The following is a 15514-nucleotide window of genomic DNA, read 5'->3' on the forward strand; positions in this document are numbered from 1 at the left end:
CCTGAGCTCCAGAGTAGAAGCCATGGATTCTTGCTTTTGTGCCTTTCATATTTATGAAATGAAATAAAGAATAACTATAAACTCTGAACGCAGAGCAAGAGGAAGGTAAGGTGCTGCATGATGACGTAACACACAAAGTCAGCGTCTGTGCATCTGTCCTTAAAGATCGATCTTGTGCAATCCTGTTCTTTCTATATTTAACATCAAACCTGCTTTTGACTCGTGAGCATGTTCACTCTGTGTGCAGGTCTTCTCTCAGTCCAGCAGGTGGTGCTTTGCGCTCAGCTGAGTCTGACTGAAAGGAGGTCAGCTCTGAGGAGTCTCTGCACATCTCCTGACTCTGAGCTGCAGAGTTTTCTGGCCTCTCCTTTTCTTTATCTCACCCTGTTTTTATCTGTTGTGCTCGGTTTATCTCTGCAGCTCAATAACTTTCCCCTGAGGGCCGCTGCAGCTCATTTCCCTCATGACTTGGCATCATTCAGTGCCCACTAGCAAGAATGTTCCTTTAAACTCTCTCCTTTCTTTCTTTCTTTCTTTGAGTCTTCACCTGCAGCCATCTCATACACTCTTCTCTCTGGTCTCTGGAGATGTAACCTCAACTTACAGATTCCCTCCAGCTGCTCTATTCTTTTGCTTTATACTCACACTGCAGCAGTGCAGTGAGCTTCACCAGGAACCTCACTTCACCTCTGATTCCTCTCACTGTACGTCACATGCATGCCAACAATGACACACATTCTTCCACCTCTTTAAAAATGAAGACACATCCTTCCACTCACTGGATTCTTAGACGCCAGTATCGTTACATTAAGTTAGTTTGATCCCTGCAAGTTCTTCTGATGTGCGGGTTGTAGACATGACACAGCATTTTCACTTTCTCCTTTCTGTGCATGAAACTTTTGTTACAATCACTGCTGCAATGTTAGAGTAAAATGTCAAAGTTATTCCAGGGTGGTTCTTTAAAAAGAGAAGCATAGAAGGAAGAAACATTTTTAAGCTTCTCTTTAAAAAGAGAGAACACTTTTTTGGTTCTTTTTAAAAAGAGAAGCAAAGAGAAAAGTGACATTTCAATGCTTCTCTTTAAAGTGAAGCATAGCAAGAAGTATCATTTTAATGCTTAATTTTAAAAAGAACAGCAACATTTTATGCTTCTCTTTAAAAAGCGGAGTATACAGAGAGGAACATTTGTTATGCTTCTCTTTAAGAAGGGAAGCATAAAGAGAAGTAACATTTTTAAGCTTCTCTTTTTAAAGTAAGCATCATGTTCTATGTTTTTCTTGAAGAAGAGAAGCATTGAGAGAAGCAAAATGATTTATGCTTCTCTTTAAAAAAGGAAGCATAGTCTTTGAACAAAGAAGTGTGGACAGAAGTTACATTTTGAGAAGCATAAAGAGAAGCAGCATGTTTTATGCTTCTCTTCAAAAAGAGAAGCACAGACAAAAACAACATATTTTATGCTTCTCTTTAAAAAAGGGAGCATAGTCTTTAAAAAGTGAGTTATAGACATAAGTAACATTTTAGATGCATAAAGATAAACAACATTTCAATGCTTCCCTTTAAAGTAAAGCATAAAAAGAAGTATTTTAATGCTTAGTTTTAAAAAGAGAAGCAACCTTTTTATGCTTCTCTTTGAAAAGAGGAGAATACAGAGAGGAACGTGTGTTATGCTTCTCTTTAAGATGAGAAGCATAAAGAGAAGTTACATTTTTAAGCTTCTCTTTTTAAAGTGAAGCAACATGTTCTATGCTTTTCTTTAAGAAGAGAAGCATTGAGAGAAGCAAAATGATTTATGCATAGTCTTTGAACAGAGAAGTATGGACAGAAGTTACATTTTGAGAAGCATAAAGAGAAGCAGCATGTTTAAGCTTCTCTTTTTAAAGTGAAGCATCGGGAGAAGCAACATGTTTTATGCTTCTCTTCAAAAAGAGAAGCACAGACAAAAACAACACATTTTATGCTTCTCTTTAAAAAAAGAAAGCATAGTCTTTAAAAAGAGAGTTATAGATAGAAGTAACATTTTAGAAGCATAAAGAGAAACAACATTTCAATGCCACTCTTTAAAAAGTGAAGCATAGAAAGAAGTATCATTTTAATGCTTAATTTTAAAAAGAGCAGCAACGTTTTTATGCTTCTCTTTGAAAAGAGGAGTATACAGAGAGGAACATGTCCTTTATGCTTCTCTTTTAAAATTGAAGCATAAAGAGAAGCAACATTTTTATGCCTCTCTTGTTAAAGTGAAGCATTGGGAAGTAACATCCTCTATGCTTCACCTTAAAAAGAGAAGCACAGAGAGGAGCAACATATTTCATGCTTCACTTTAAAAAAGGAAGCACAGTCTTTAAAAAGAGAGGTATAGACAAAGGTAACATTTTATGCTTCTCTTTAAAAAGAAGTAACATTGTTATGCTTCTCTTTAAAAGGAGAAGCATAAAAAGGTTGATAAATACCCTTAGCACTATTTCACAAGTGCCTTTTATTAAATGGCAACGTTTTCTCCTCCGAAATGTCTCTAAAACTGAGTGTTAACGCTGTTAGCTGGTCAGGACAGTTACTACATATAACACAGCACTGGAACTTTAATGCACATAATGTCTGCTAGCCAGATGCTATGATGTCATGTATTTATTTGGGGATGAACTATCTCAGTTGTAGACACGATCGTGCCCTGGGTGAGTTGCAGAGAGCAGCACGGTGCACATGGACTCTATGGACTCAAAATCCACTGTGAGGTTGGGTTACTGTAATTTATAAGCCCTGATATAACACTGGACATGCGTTAGCGAGCTATTTATCCTTGGTGCTGATATCACCTGCTGTAACTCTTTGACTGACCAGCACTCGGTCTGTTCCTGTTCAGAGATAAAAAGGCGTGAACACACAAAGACGCCTCCCTCTCATTATTTAACACACAACAAAGAGTCCTGGGGTTTATTGAAGCAGCCAGCTGAGCACGGTTACACTCTAACACTGATTTTATTTGATCTTCTCTTTGATTTTAATGGTCAGCTTTGATGCATTTCAAATGTCCTCTTTCATGATGTTGTAATGACATGTGTGAAGCACTTTGAGTTGCTTTTTTTTTTTCTTCTGAAATATAAATAAACTTGCCTTCAGCAGATTTGACGCAGTAGAGTTAAAGGAGGAAGCTCTATCACTTTAACTGAAGCAGACTAATATACTTTTTTAATGAGAGGGAAACAAATTCAGTGTGTTTGCAGATAGCCGGGAGTCACATTTAATATTTCATGAGACAAATCTGTTGTAAGTTTCCGTGTGTGTGTGTGTGTGATTTATTTAAAGGTTGATGGTTTCCATGGTGCTACAGGTCTCCATTAGATGACAAACTCTTTTCCGAATCTTAATTAGGAAGCAGTGACAATGGCTTCAGCGGGCCGGCTGGAATGACCAATGATAATCTCCGCCTGGCACACTCCACAATAACATAATTACATAGCATTCATGTATTATGCAGTATGGGTGCCCATCAGTCGGTCCAATCATCGACGCAGAACAATGGAACAATGGCCGTTGTTTACAACGCAGTGAGCTGTAGCTACCACTGATAACACAGAGGTCATGTCTTAGAATAACAAGGGTCCATTTTTACACACACTGTACACACTGTGGCTTTTAAAGAATGCTCTAATATTACTCGTACAGTGCGTTTTCATTACATTTAGATGTAAATTTAAATATAGGCACAGTAGAGAGGATGAAGTGTATTAGTTTGGCAGGGTGGGGAAAGTTTTAAACGACTTCTGGGCGACAGCGTTTGGTGGAAATGTACTTTAAAAGTTAAAGCTGGTGTTGGTAGTCTCGGAAAACTAGCATGAATTTGAATGTAGCATTTCCTCAGGACTCCGTCTAACCCCTCCCCTCCTCCCTCGGAGCTCCTCCAAAATGACGCCCCCCGCTCACATGCACGAGCGCCGCTGATTTGCGACCATATGATCGTGACTGATTCAAAACCGGTCCTCAGCAAAACATTCTCATAGTGAAAGTTAAAAACACAAACAAACATGGCTGCTGTTAGCACTCACAACTGTCATGCTAGCATTATACAGTTGTACTGATGACACGATATCAGGAGAAAAGTTATAACACATATATAACACTGTAACAACTCTACTGTTTGTTAAACGTGTTCAGTGTAGATGTTCTTAATTCCTACAGTGTTGACAGTCAGTGAAGGCATCAGGAGAGGTGTAGAGTGTGTGAGCAGGAGAGAGGAGAGACCAGAGGAGTTCTTCATTCATTCAAACATTGATTGTTGTTTTGTTGGTTGGCGTGATCACGGCCGACAGTGACCGGTTATTAAAGATCAGTGTGTTCACGAATCGGCTCGTCATCCCTACAGCGTCCGGACGGACGCTACAGTACATCTACATTTTCTGTAGGACTTACTGAATGTCATTAATTCTTCTGCTTGTCAGAGCCTCCGTGGTGAGAGTTTTTTAGACTCTGATCCGGACTACAGTCCTGAGCAAAGCACCTCATCGGGTCAGAGGGGACAGGCCCGAGGTTGAGCGAGAGGGGCAGTCAGTAGAGTCAGGGGAAGCAGAGGCAGGAGACGGGGACTCAGAGTGCACGCCGGGGAAATGTACACGCAGGAGGCGGGCAGAACAGCAGGACGGGATTTGAATGGTTTGAAATTTGGGGACCCAAAAAATGATGATTGGTTGGTGTTTTCCAGGTTTACTCCGGCTGTAGATAGTGTCTTTTTTTCACTCTTTTTTAAGAACACATTATGTATTGATTACAATCAGGACATAAAGATCATTTTAACCAGTATAACAAAAAGTGGATCTAAATCTGATTACCAACCCCAGCTTTAAATAGCTTGGAAAAAATGTGTTTGGGGTCAGAGGTTGACCAATACAGGAACGACTGTACTGATTTAAAGAGGACAATTTTATTTTCTGTTATTGCGCAACGATTTAGGAAAACTTCAAGTATTGTAATTTCTCCTAAGTATTATTTTCTGTATGTTACGTTCTTTAAAAGTGTTTTCAAATCTCCTCATATTGTTAAAAAAGACTGATGTGTAGAGATTTGTGGTAGGCCTCTAACGGTAAGATAACATCAACCAGCTGATCCGTCTGTTCTGGTCAGAGACACTTTGTATCCATGGCTGATGTATTTATGTAAACTGGTAACTAACAGTAGACACAACTCCATTTGCTGTTGGTGAGGTTTGTGGATTGTTTTTCACAATGAAGACGAGTGCCAGTCATCACAGATGACAACATAGAAGCAGATGGACAGGCAGGTATCATTATGAGCAACACAACAGTTAGCCTGTTAGCATGAAGAGACTCAGCTGGCGCTGTTTTAGATGGTGCTATATTTCATCACAGATGGATTCACTGAATCAACACGTGAGAGGAGATAAGAGCGAGTAAACAAACACTGACACGTTCAGCTGAAGGTCTCCAGTTTACAGGGTCACTTTTAAAACTGGAACACCGGGAGGAGAGACGCATTCACGGTGGGCTGAGAGAAGACTACTGTTACAAGCTGCTAAATCAAGAGAATCACAGCTTCTTCTTTTGAGAAGTACACACACACATACAAAAAAGATAGAACAAATAAAAACTAATGAAAGAAAGAGAAATCAAGTGAATCACAGATGAAAAAAACAATGAGGGTGAATGGTTTTTGGAAAACAAACAAACAAAAAAATTGTTAAAAAAAAATCTCAAAAAAATTTTGGGAAAATTATTTGAAAAAAAGAAATGGACAAAAAAAATGGACTAAAAAAATTTTGACAAAACTTTTTTTGACCCAATTTTTTTTGAGAATTTTTTTTTTCAAATTTTTTTTTTTCAAAAAAAATTTTTTTTTATTGACAATATTTTTTTTGAGAAAAATTTTTTTGCACATTTTTTTGACAAAATGTTTTTTTGAAAAAAATAAAATTTGCCCAAAAAAAATTGACAAAAAAGTTGACCCTGTCGAAAAAAAGAATCTTCCTTAAACTTGAAATTCACTTTTAAAACCGGAACACCGGGAGGAGAGACGCATTCACGGTGGGCTGAGAGAAGACTACTGTTACAAGCTGCTTAATCAAGAGAATCACAGCTTCTTCTTTTGAAAAGTACACACACATACAAAAAAGATAGAACAAATAAAAACTAATGAAAGAAAGAGAAATCAAGTGAATCACAGATGAAAAAAACAATGAGTGTGAATGGTTTTTGGAAAACAAACAAACAAAAAAATTGTTAAAAAAAAATCTCAAAAAAAAATTTGGGAACATTTTTTGAAAAAAAAAATGGACTAAAAAAATGGACAACATTTTTTTTTGTCAAATTTTTTTTTTGACAATATTTTTTTTGAGAACATTTTTTTTTGGACATTTTTTTGAAAAAAATAAAATTTGCCTAAAAAGAATTGACAAAAAAGTTGACCCTGTCGAAAAAAAGAATCTTCCTTAAACTTGAAATTCACTTTTAAAACCGGAACACCGGGAGGAGAGACGCATTCACGGTGGGCTGAGAGAAGACTACTGTTACAAGCTGCTAAATCAAGAGAATCACAGCTTCTTCTTTTGAAAAGTACACACACATACAAAAAAGATAGAACAAATAAAAACTAATGAAAGAAAGAGAAATCAAGTGAATCACAGATGTGTGTGATGTTATTGTGGACGGCGGTTGGAATAAAAACACTGCTGTTAATCTACCAATCAGACTCGTCAGCATTGCAGGCCCTGCCATTTGAAAAGTACTACCCCCCTAGCAGGGGCTTTTTAGGGGGAAGATTATCTACCCCTGAACTAAATTTAGACCCTGGGTCCACCGGTCGAAACACACGTAGTTCAGGGGTAAAGTCCCTCCGGTCAAAAACGCCTTAAGATGACAGTTGGTGTGATGTAGCACGATGAAGTTGTATTTCAGCTGCAGCAATGGGTAGCCAGCAAAGGTATGCAGTGTTAACCTGCAAGGGAGACCAAAGGCTGGTGGTGCTAGCTCTGCTAACCTTAGGTACACTCTGGAAACCATTAGACATTATTTGTTGCAGACTCTGTGAACCCTTGTTGAGCTGAATTTTGACTGCTTCAGTGTTTTCTTACCTTCAGGCTTTAAGTTTCTGTTTAAACAAACTTAGAAATTAGTCACTTTGGAACATCCCTGGTTGGAGATTACATGTTGTGGCCTTTAGCTCAAACACTGAATCTTCTCTGTGTGAAAGGCAGTGATCCCTCTGTGGTTTATTATTCAATGTACAGTGAGAATCTGAAATACAATGCTTCTGTTTCATCTCAGCAGATCATCTAGCTAAAAACTTTCCAAACTAACTTGAACACAGTGAGTTTATGTGACGCTGCCATGTTGACGCACATCATGTGTCACATCTGCAAACAGTTGCTGCCTACACAAACGGAAACCCCGGATATGAAACCTGGGATACTCTTACTCATAAACCAGAGAGCCTCTGATATCAATCTTTCATTAAGCTGGGATCAGCTTTCTGAAAACACAACCGACTGTCTGACGAGTCTTTTATTTCCTCTGATCAAAGACTTCACACCGTGAGAGTGTGTGGGATGTATAGAATCTACAAAGCTTGACTTTCTCTTCCTGATGTTTGATTTTTTTTGGAGTTATTCTTCTATTTCTGTGTTTTCTGCCTTTAAACAGAAAGCAGTGACTCCAGATGAATGCAGCTCAGGTACAGACTGAGGCTGCAGCGGTAAATCTGTCTTGGCGCTTCGTTTCATGGTTCCGTTCTGCACCATTGTGCACGATGCAGCTGTTTATAACGTATGACACGAGCCGTGTGATTAGCCGAGAGGAAAATAGTTCATCACTCCCGCCTACTATTTATATTCATCCCCAGCTGATGCATACAAATGAAAGTGGATTCTGTCTGCGAGATCCAGAGCTTTGTGTGCTACTCTCCCCAGAGACGACGTGTCTGTAGTTTTAAGCTTCCACTTGGCACCTGACAACACACAATCACATTATGTAGGACAAATAGGTTGACCTTTGCACAAAGCAATCACGAGTCAAGAATTAGATTAGGAGTGATTTTCCTCTGAGCTGTAGACCTCTGTTAGCTGCAGATGTGTTTAAGGGCCTCACACACACACACACACACACACATACAGAGAGTGTTTACAGTGTTTACATACAGTATCTGGAGGGCGGAGATCTTGTCTTTGAGCACTTCCTGTGCTTTGTTGAAGTCTGACAGCATGTTCTGCGTCTCTCTGCTGTGGACGCTGTTCATCTCGGTGAGCTCCCTCTCGTGCTTCTTCAGCAGCTCTTGTTCGTGAGCCCTGAGGAGACAAGAAGAGTGGACTGGTGAGTCTGTGGGAGGAGACTGACAAGGCTGATGGTCCTTTAATAAGAACATACTGGCTCCTGATTGGCCGGTGAAATCGACAATCAAATATGAAGTTCACCTTGCTGCGAGGTAATCATCCCACAGTCTTATCTAATAAAGGCTCCACCACTCGAGCACATCTTCTCTGACTAAGTGAGGGTAGTTTAAGAGGGAGGTAGACTCTGAAGTGTCCTCATGGGGAGAGAAACTACTTTGAAGTACTTTGAAGTGAGGGATTAAGTACTCAGATCCTTAAGAAGAAGTAGTAATTCAATAAAACTAATAATAAGGGCTGTCAGATTAACGTGTTCATTTCACTCAGTAATCACAGACAGCATACAGTAGATTAATGCACACTGACGTCATATGACTGACCACAGCTGCTGTGGAAATGTAGTGAATACACAAGCTTTGAATGTTTTTGCCTTTAATTTCTAATATTTTTATCTATCTGTGAGAACAGCATCCATCCAAGGTTCAAGTTATTTAGTATTTTAAATTTTTGTTATAATTCTTTTTTAAAGATTACAAGATAACAAGATAAGTACATGCACAAACACATAAATGTACAGGATATAAATAATAATAATAATAACAATAATAATAATAATAACAACAACAACAACAACAACAACAACAACAACAACAATAATAATAATAACAACAATAATAATAATAATAATAATAATAACCATAATAAAAAAAGGATAATAAATTAACATAATAAGCAATATTATTATTATAAATACAATCAAATAAACATAAACATTAACATATTTAATAATAACAACCATACAACACAAATATAATAATAACAGTAATGACAATAATGACACTAATATTAATAGTAGTAATAATATTATTATTGATAATAATAATAATAATAATAGTAATAAAAATCATAGAAATAATGATGCTAGCAATAATATAATAATAATAATAATAATAATAATAATAATAATGACAATAATATGAATAATCTTATTATCATTATTCTAAAAAAATATAAATATTATTATTTATAATTGTACTGATATTGACAACTATATTGACAATAATAATAATAATAATAATAATAATAATAATAATAATAATGATGAGAAGAAGAAGAAGAAGAAGAAGAAGAAGAAGAAGAAGAAGAAGAAGAAGAAGAAGAAGAAGAAGAAGAATACATGAGAAATATGTAAATAGAAATAGATAAATAAAATAAAATAGTGTAGTTACATGATGAGTAAGGAGTAAACAAAGCAGTATCCATAATAACAAGTCTGAATAGGTACAAAAAGATCAAGTCCATATTATGTAAGCCATCCCCAAGCAGACACCCAGACCTGTAACAGCATCATGTTTTAAGTTCTGATGTCATTAACCATGTTCTTTTTCATTGGTGTGAAATGCTGCATCATTAAAAACAAACCTGCCCCACACACGTCCCACAAGTTGAAAAAAAACAACCCACATGCTGTGAAAATGAACCTGTGAGGAGGAGAAAAACTTTTGCAACCTTCAAACATTCTGCTGGTAAAGAAGAGAGAGAGACAAACTGAAGGAGGGAGGCGAGGAAAGCAGCTGTGAGTGTGGGTGGAGGTGAAGGTGGGGGAGCAAGGTGATCACACTGAAGGAGAAGAGTTTCAGAAGCAACACTTAATAAAGTAAGAATATCATTTCCTGCCTCTCTTTAGCTGTCTCATCAATGAAGACGAATGCTGATTAAATAATGATCCTTAAAGGAATAGAACTCAAGCCTTAGCTTCCCACCCAGTCTCTGGAGACCGCTCTCTGTAGATACAGACCCCTGCAGACCAGGAACGCTGCACAAGAGGTGCAGTTTTTTGGAGATACTTTAACCCGGCTTTGTCAAAGTCCCTCACATGCTAGCGTTCGCCCATTTTTCCTGCTTCCAACATCAACTTTTAACAATACTCCTCTAGAACGCTACGCTCCCAGAATGGAGGCCTGCTCATCGTACCTAAAGTCTCTAAAAGTAGTATGGGAGGTAGAGCCTTCAGTTATCAGACACCTCTCCTTTGGAATCATCTACCAGTCAGGGTCCAGGAGGCAGACACCCTCTCTACTTTTAAGAGTAGGCTTCAAACTTTCCTTTTTGATAAAGCTTATAGTTAGAGCTGGATCAGGCTTGGACCGGCTCTTAGTTATGCTGCTAAAGGCTTAGACTGACACACTGGGATCCTGTCTCACTTACTTTAACTCTTCCTGTCCCATTAAAGTTACTAACCATAGACCTTTCTGGAGTCCCTGAGCTCCCTTGTCTCGTAGGTTCCTCTGGATCTCTGCTGTGCCAGACTCCAGCTGCTACAACTACTACTATCCATTTTTGGGGTGATTTGTATCAAACACATCTTTATAAAGCAGTGTAACCATGGACATATTCAGCTTAATTCCCTCACCTCCACAGGACTGAATGGCATAGACAGCTCAGAGCTGACAGCCTCATTTAGCCTACATAAACCTGAGAGTGATCAGCACCTGCAGGGTGGGGACAGCGCCTTGTTCCTGTCCTACACCTTCATCTTCATCTCCCTCTATCCCGCTCTCCATCTCAGTCTCAGCAGATGTGTGTCTAACATGAGTCTGGTCCTGCTGGAGGTTTCTGCCTGTTAAAGGAAGTTCGTCCTTGCCACTGTAACTTGCTAAATGCTGCAAAGTGCTCTGCTCATGGTGGATTAAGATGAGATCAGACTGAGTCCTGTCTGTAAGACGGGACTGGATCTTATCCTGTCTTGATGTTGGGTCTTTGTTAATAATAGAACATAGAGTACGGTCTAGACCTGCTCTGTTTGGAAAGCGTCTTGAGGAGACAAGCCCGTCTTTACTCATACTTTGTTTGTGTACAAGACGTCATACATCATATTAGGGATGCTGCAGCTTCAGGACAGATTGATGCATGCTCAATATGAGACCAAACTGTCCTCTGCAGTGAGGAATAACACATATTCCCATTTATTCCTCCATGAGTGGCATTTCTCTTTAAGGTCTAATCAGGACCTGCAGACTCTCCTTCGCCGTCCGTCTTCCCCAGGTGGAAGTGAACATAATGGATTGTTCCACTGAGGAAACAGTGGTGAGATAAGAGAAGGGAGACAGATACAAAAGGCTGGATTCCTCGAACATAATTACATGGAGGCATGCTGGGAGTGTGATTGTGGCAGAAAAATGCATTTCCAGTTTGTGTTGATGTTGCAGCAGAACATATGAGCGGATGTGAAAATGCTCCAAAATACGAGGGAAGTGGAAAACATGACATGGGTGAATAATTGATGTGCATGTTATGTAAAAGAGTTTAATTAATTCCTCTTATCAAATATGTGAACTCTGCAAATGTAGCAGGGAAGACGGGAGCTAAAATAAGCAAGGGGGATGATGGAAAATGGAATAAAAGATGGTAATTAAATGAGGAGGAGAAGAGGGCTGATGAAAGGGATGTAAGGGCGAGATGGAGAGGGGGGGGGGACATGGATGTCTGTCTGCCTCTCACTCTGACTGGGCCAACTCTCCCTGAGGGGCGCACATCTTATCGCTCTCTCTGCTTCCTCTTTATTTATTTATCAGTCTATTTTTAGCGCCGTGACCAGGATTCAGACGAGGGGTTACGTAAGAGAAGAAGAAAATGTGCTGCGCATGGGCCTGCTAGCGAAGAGAGAGAGAGAAGGAAAAAGAAGATATACAAGAGGCCAGCAGCATATGGAAAACGATGGAGAATGAGGCGCCATGGGAGCAGACGTGAAGCATACACAAACGCAGTAAGACCTTGAAACTGAAGCATATGGTCACAGATGGATTCTGAGGAGAAGCTTGACTACATTACCCATAAAGCATTTTAAAATATTCACACAGTGCTGCAGGAGGCGACGTGATTATAGATTCCATTTTCTGCTTTTACCCTAAATAACCTTCACATCTCCTAATCAATGAGCTCCTGACCCCGTGGGAGAGAGAAGGAGAGACAAAGACAGTGTGAGAATGAGAGAGGCACTGATTTGCCTCGTTTGGTCTTTCCCTCTCTTTCATCTCGGTGTGTTTTTTCATCAGGACCGGAGCAGCCGGAGTACGATTGCAGAAACTATCGTCATCCGAATGTAAACGGAGAAGTCAGCAACGTGCCCGGCTAACAGGGACCGCAGTGATTAGAAAGGGTTTAGTGAGGGTGTTTTCGTGCGTTTGATTTTGAAAAAGTGGGTATAAATGTTGAGCCAACATTAATAATGGTCTAGATGTTGCAACTTTGTACTTTGCACAAAAAGGAGACGCCCCTTGCAAGCGCTTGAAGTTCTGTTCGTGGATGTTCCCTGACGGCTACTGAGGGAGCTTTGAACTTTCTGTATACTAGCCACAGACTGTATAAAACATGGACCCAGTCAAAGAGATGCCACCCTTTGGTTTCTGGAGAGGCACGATGAAGCCCTGAGGATCACCATATTGGAAACACTGACTTCACCTTACTTCTGAGGGACTTTAAAGACAAATTCCAAATGCACGAGGTCCCCAGAGTGCACCCTCAACAAGAGCTCACTTCAGCCAGGACCACTGTCTTCAAAGACAGTTATATATTTGCATTCATTACGTTATATTTGGCTGTATGGCTCTGTTTTGAGAGCTCCCTGCCCTTCCATATGTGTACGTGGCATGCCAAAGCCTGAGGCAGGGAGAACACACTTCCTCTCCTTCCATATGTAAACATTAAAAACCCAAGGCAGGGAAAGCACACCACCTCTCCTTTCATATGCATACATTACAAAAAAAGCAGGGAGAGCACACCTCCTCTACTTTTATATGCATAAATTAAGTAGCAAAGGCAGGGAGAGCACACCTCCTCTCCTTTCATATACATACATTAAAAACCAAGTAAGGGACAGCACACCTCCTCTCCTTCTTTCATATGCATACATTAAAAGCCAAGGCTGGGAGAGCACACCTCCTGTCCTTCTTTCATATGCATACATAAAAAGCCTCGGCAGGGAGAGCATACCTCCTCTCCTTTCATATGCATACATTAAAAGCCAAAGCGCAACTCTTCTCCTTTTAAATGCATACATTAAAAGCCAAGGCAGGGAGAGCACACCTCTTCTTTGTGCATATGCGTACATTAAAAGCCAAGGAAGGGAGAGCACACCTCCTCTCCTTTCATATGCATACATTAAAAGCCAAGGCAGGGAGAGCACACCTCCTCTCCTCTTTATGCATACATTAAAAGCCAAGGCAGGGAGAGCACACCTCCTCTCCTTTCATATGCATACATTTAAAGCCAAGGCTGGGAGAGCAGACCTCCTCTCCTTTTATATGCATACATTAAGAAGCCAAGGCAGGGAGAGCACACCTCCTCTCCTTTCACATTAAAAGCCAAGGCAGGGAGAGCACACCTCCTCTCCTTTCATATGCATACACTAAAAGCCAAGGCAGGGAGAGCTGTCAGTTGATATGTGCCATGGTTAAGATCATCTGATGTACTTTGGGCTGAGCTTGATTTGAGAATAACTGAACCAGTGAATGCTTATCAAGTTTTTAAAGTCAGCTGTAAAGTTCTGCTCTTTCTTTGCCCTTGCCAACTGTTATTGGAAATCAAATCAGTTAGGCTCTCAGGAATCATGAGAATCAAAAACTCTGAACCAAGTCTTTCACTTTCTGTACGGTAATGTTTTCCTTACAGCTGTGCCCTGAACGCTGAGTCATACCTGATCTGCTGATTGGCTTCGCTGCGGATCTTGAGCACCTCTTTGCCCTTCAGCTCCAGCTCCTTAGTCAGAGTGCTGATATTCTCGTTGAGTGTGTGGATCTGGTGGTCGATATGAGCGATGTGGTTCTTCCTCCTGGAAACCTCCTCCTGCAGCTCGGTGATCCGACCCAACAGCTCACGCTCCTATGAAAGGGAAAAGTGCCAAACCATGAGTTAGAAAGTCCCACAGTGTGGTTTACTTAGTGAGGATGTCAGACATCTAATAACATCACATTGATAACCTCCCTGTACTTTAGGGACCTCACTTTAGGTGAGAAGAGGGCGGCTTTATTTATTTAGTAATGCTTCTTTGGAGGCAGTTAAATGCATGCAGCACTTAAATCCAGGACATGTTTCCTTTAAAGGACAATATAGTGTAACTTATGGTATCTAGTGTATCTTTAAGTAATGTATTGTATTGTATCGTATTGTATCATATTGTATCGTGTCACATTGTGTCATATCGTATCTAAAAGTATCGTAACGTAACATATCGTAATGTAACATATCGTAATGGAACATATCCTAACGTAACATATCATACCTTAACACATCGTAATGTAACCCATCGTAACGGAACATATCGTAACGTAACACATCGTGACATAACCCATCGTAACGTAACATATCGTAACGTAACACATCGTAACGTAACCAATCGTAACGTAACATATCGTAATGGAACATATCGTAACGTAACATATTGTAATGGAACATATCGTACCGTAACACATCGTAACGTAACCCATCGTAACGTAACATATCATATCGTAACACATCGTAACGTAACAAATCATAACTTAACACATCGTAACGGAACACATCGTAACGTAACACATCGTAACGTAACACATCGTAACGTAACATATCGTAACGGAACATATCGTAACGGAACATATCGTAACGTAACATATCATAACGTAACATATCGGAATGGAAAATATCGTAACGTAACATATCATAACGTAACATATCGTAACGTAACACATCGTAACGTAACACATCGTAACGTAACACATCGTAATGTAACACATCGTAACGTAACATATCGTAACGTAACATATCGCAATGTAAAATATTGTAATGTAACATATTGTATTGTGTCGTATCGTATGGTGTCTTGTCGTAACGTAACTTAAAGTATTGTGTCGTGTTGTATCGTGTCTTGCCGTATCTTAAGGTATCTTAACCTAATGTAACTTATAATGTCGTGTTGTATTGTGTCACATTGTATCATAACGTATCTTAACTTATTGTAACGTATATTTACGTTACAATAAGTTATATAGCATATATAACGTATCTTATCGCATAAGGTCATGTCATATCTTAACCTAATGTAAAGTGTTGTGTCGTGTCGTATTGTACCATAACGTATCACAACGCATCGTGTAGGATCATATTGTGTCTTGTCGTATCATATGTTAACGTAACGTATCATGTCGTGTTGTA

The 15514-nt window shown here is 39.4% G+C and overlaps 1 protein-coding gene across 2 annotated transcripts in view; it reads right to left on the reverse strand.

The window, feature by feature from the left end:
• fam184a (family with sequence similarity 184 member A) overlaps positions 1-15514 on the reverse strand; it is a 296890-nt gene that overhangs the window by 25545 nt on the left and 255831 nt on the right. For both annotated transcript variants that reach the window (XM_034699996.1, XM_034699997.1), the window contains exons 17-18: positions 14022-14206; positions 8138-8284 (exon numbers count right to left, since the gene is read on the reverse strand). In XM_034699996.1, the coding sequence (XP_034555887.1) occupies positions 8138-8284; positions 14022-14206 (332 nt within the window). The remainder of the gene's footprint in view (positions 1-8137; positions 8285-14021; positions 14207-15514) is intronic.

This window comes from Notolabrus celidotus, chromosome 13 (genome assembly GCF_009762535.1).
Source record: "Notolabrus celidotus isolate fNotCel1 chromosome 13, fNotCel1.pri, whole genome shotgun sequence".
In the NCBI taxonomy this organism is placed as follows: domain Eukaryota; kingdom Metazoa; phylum Chordata; class Actinopteri; order Labriformes; family Labridae; genus Notolabrus; species Notolabrus celidotus.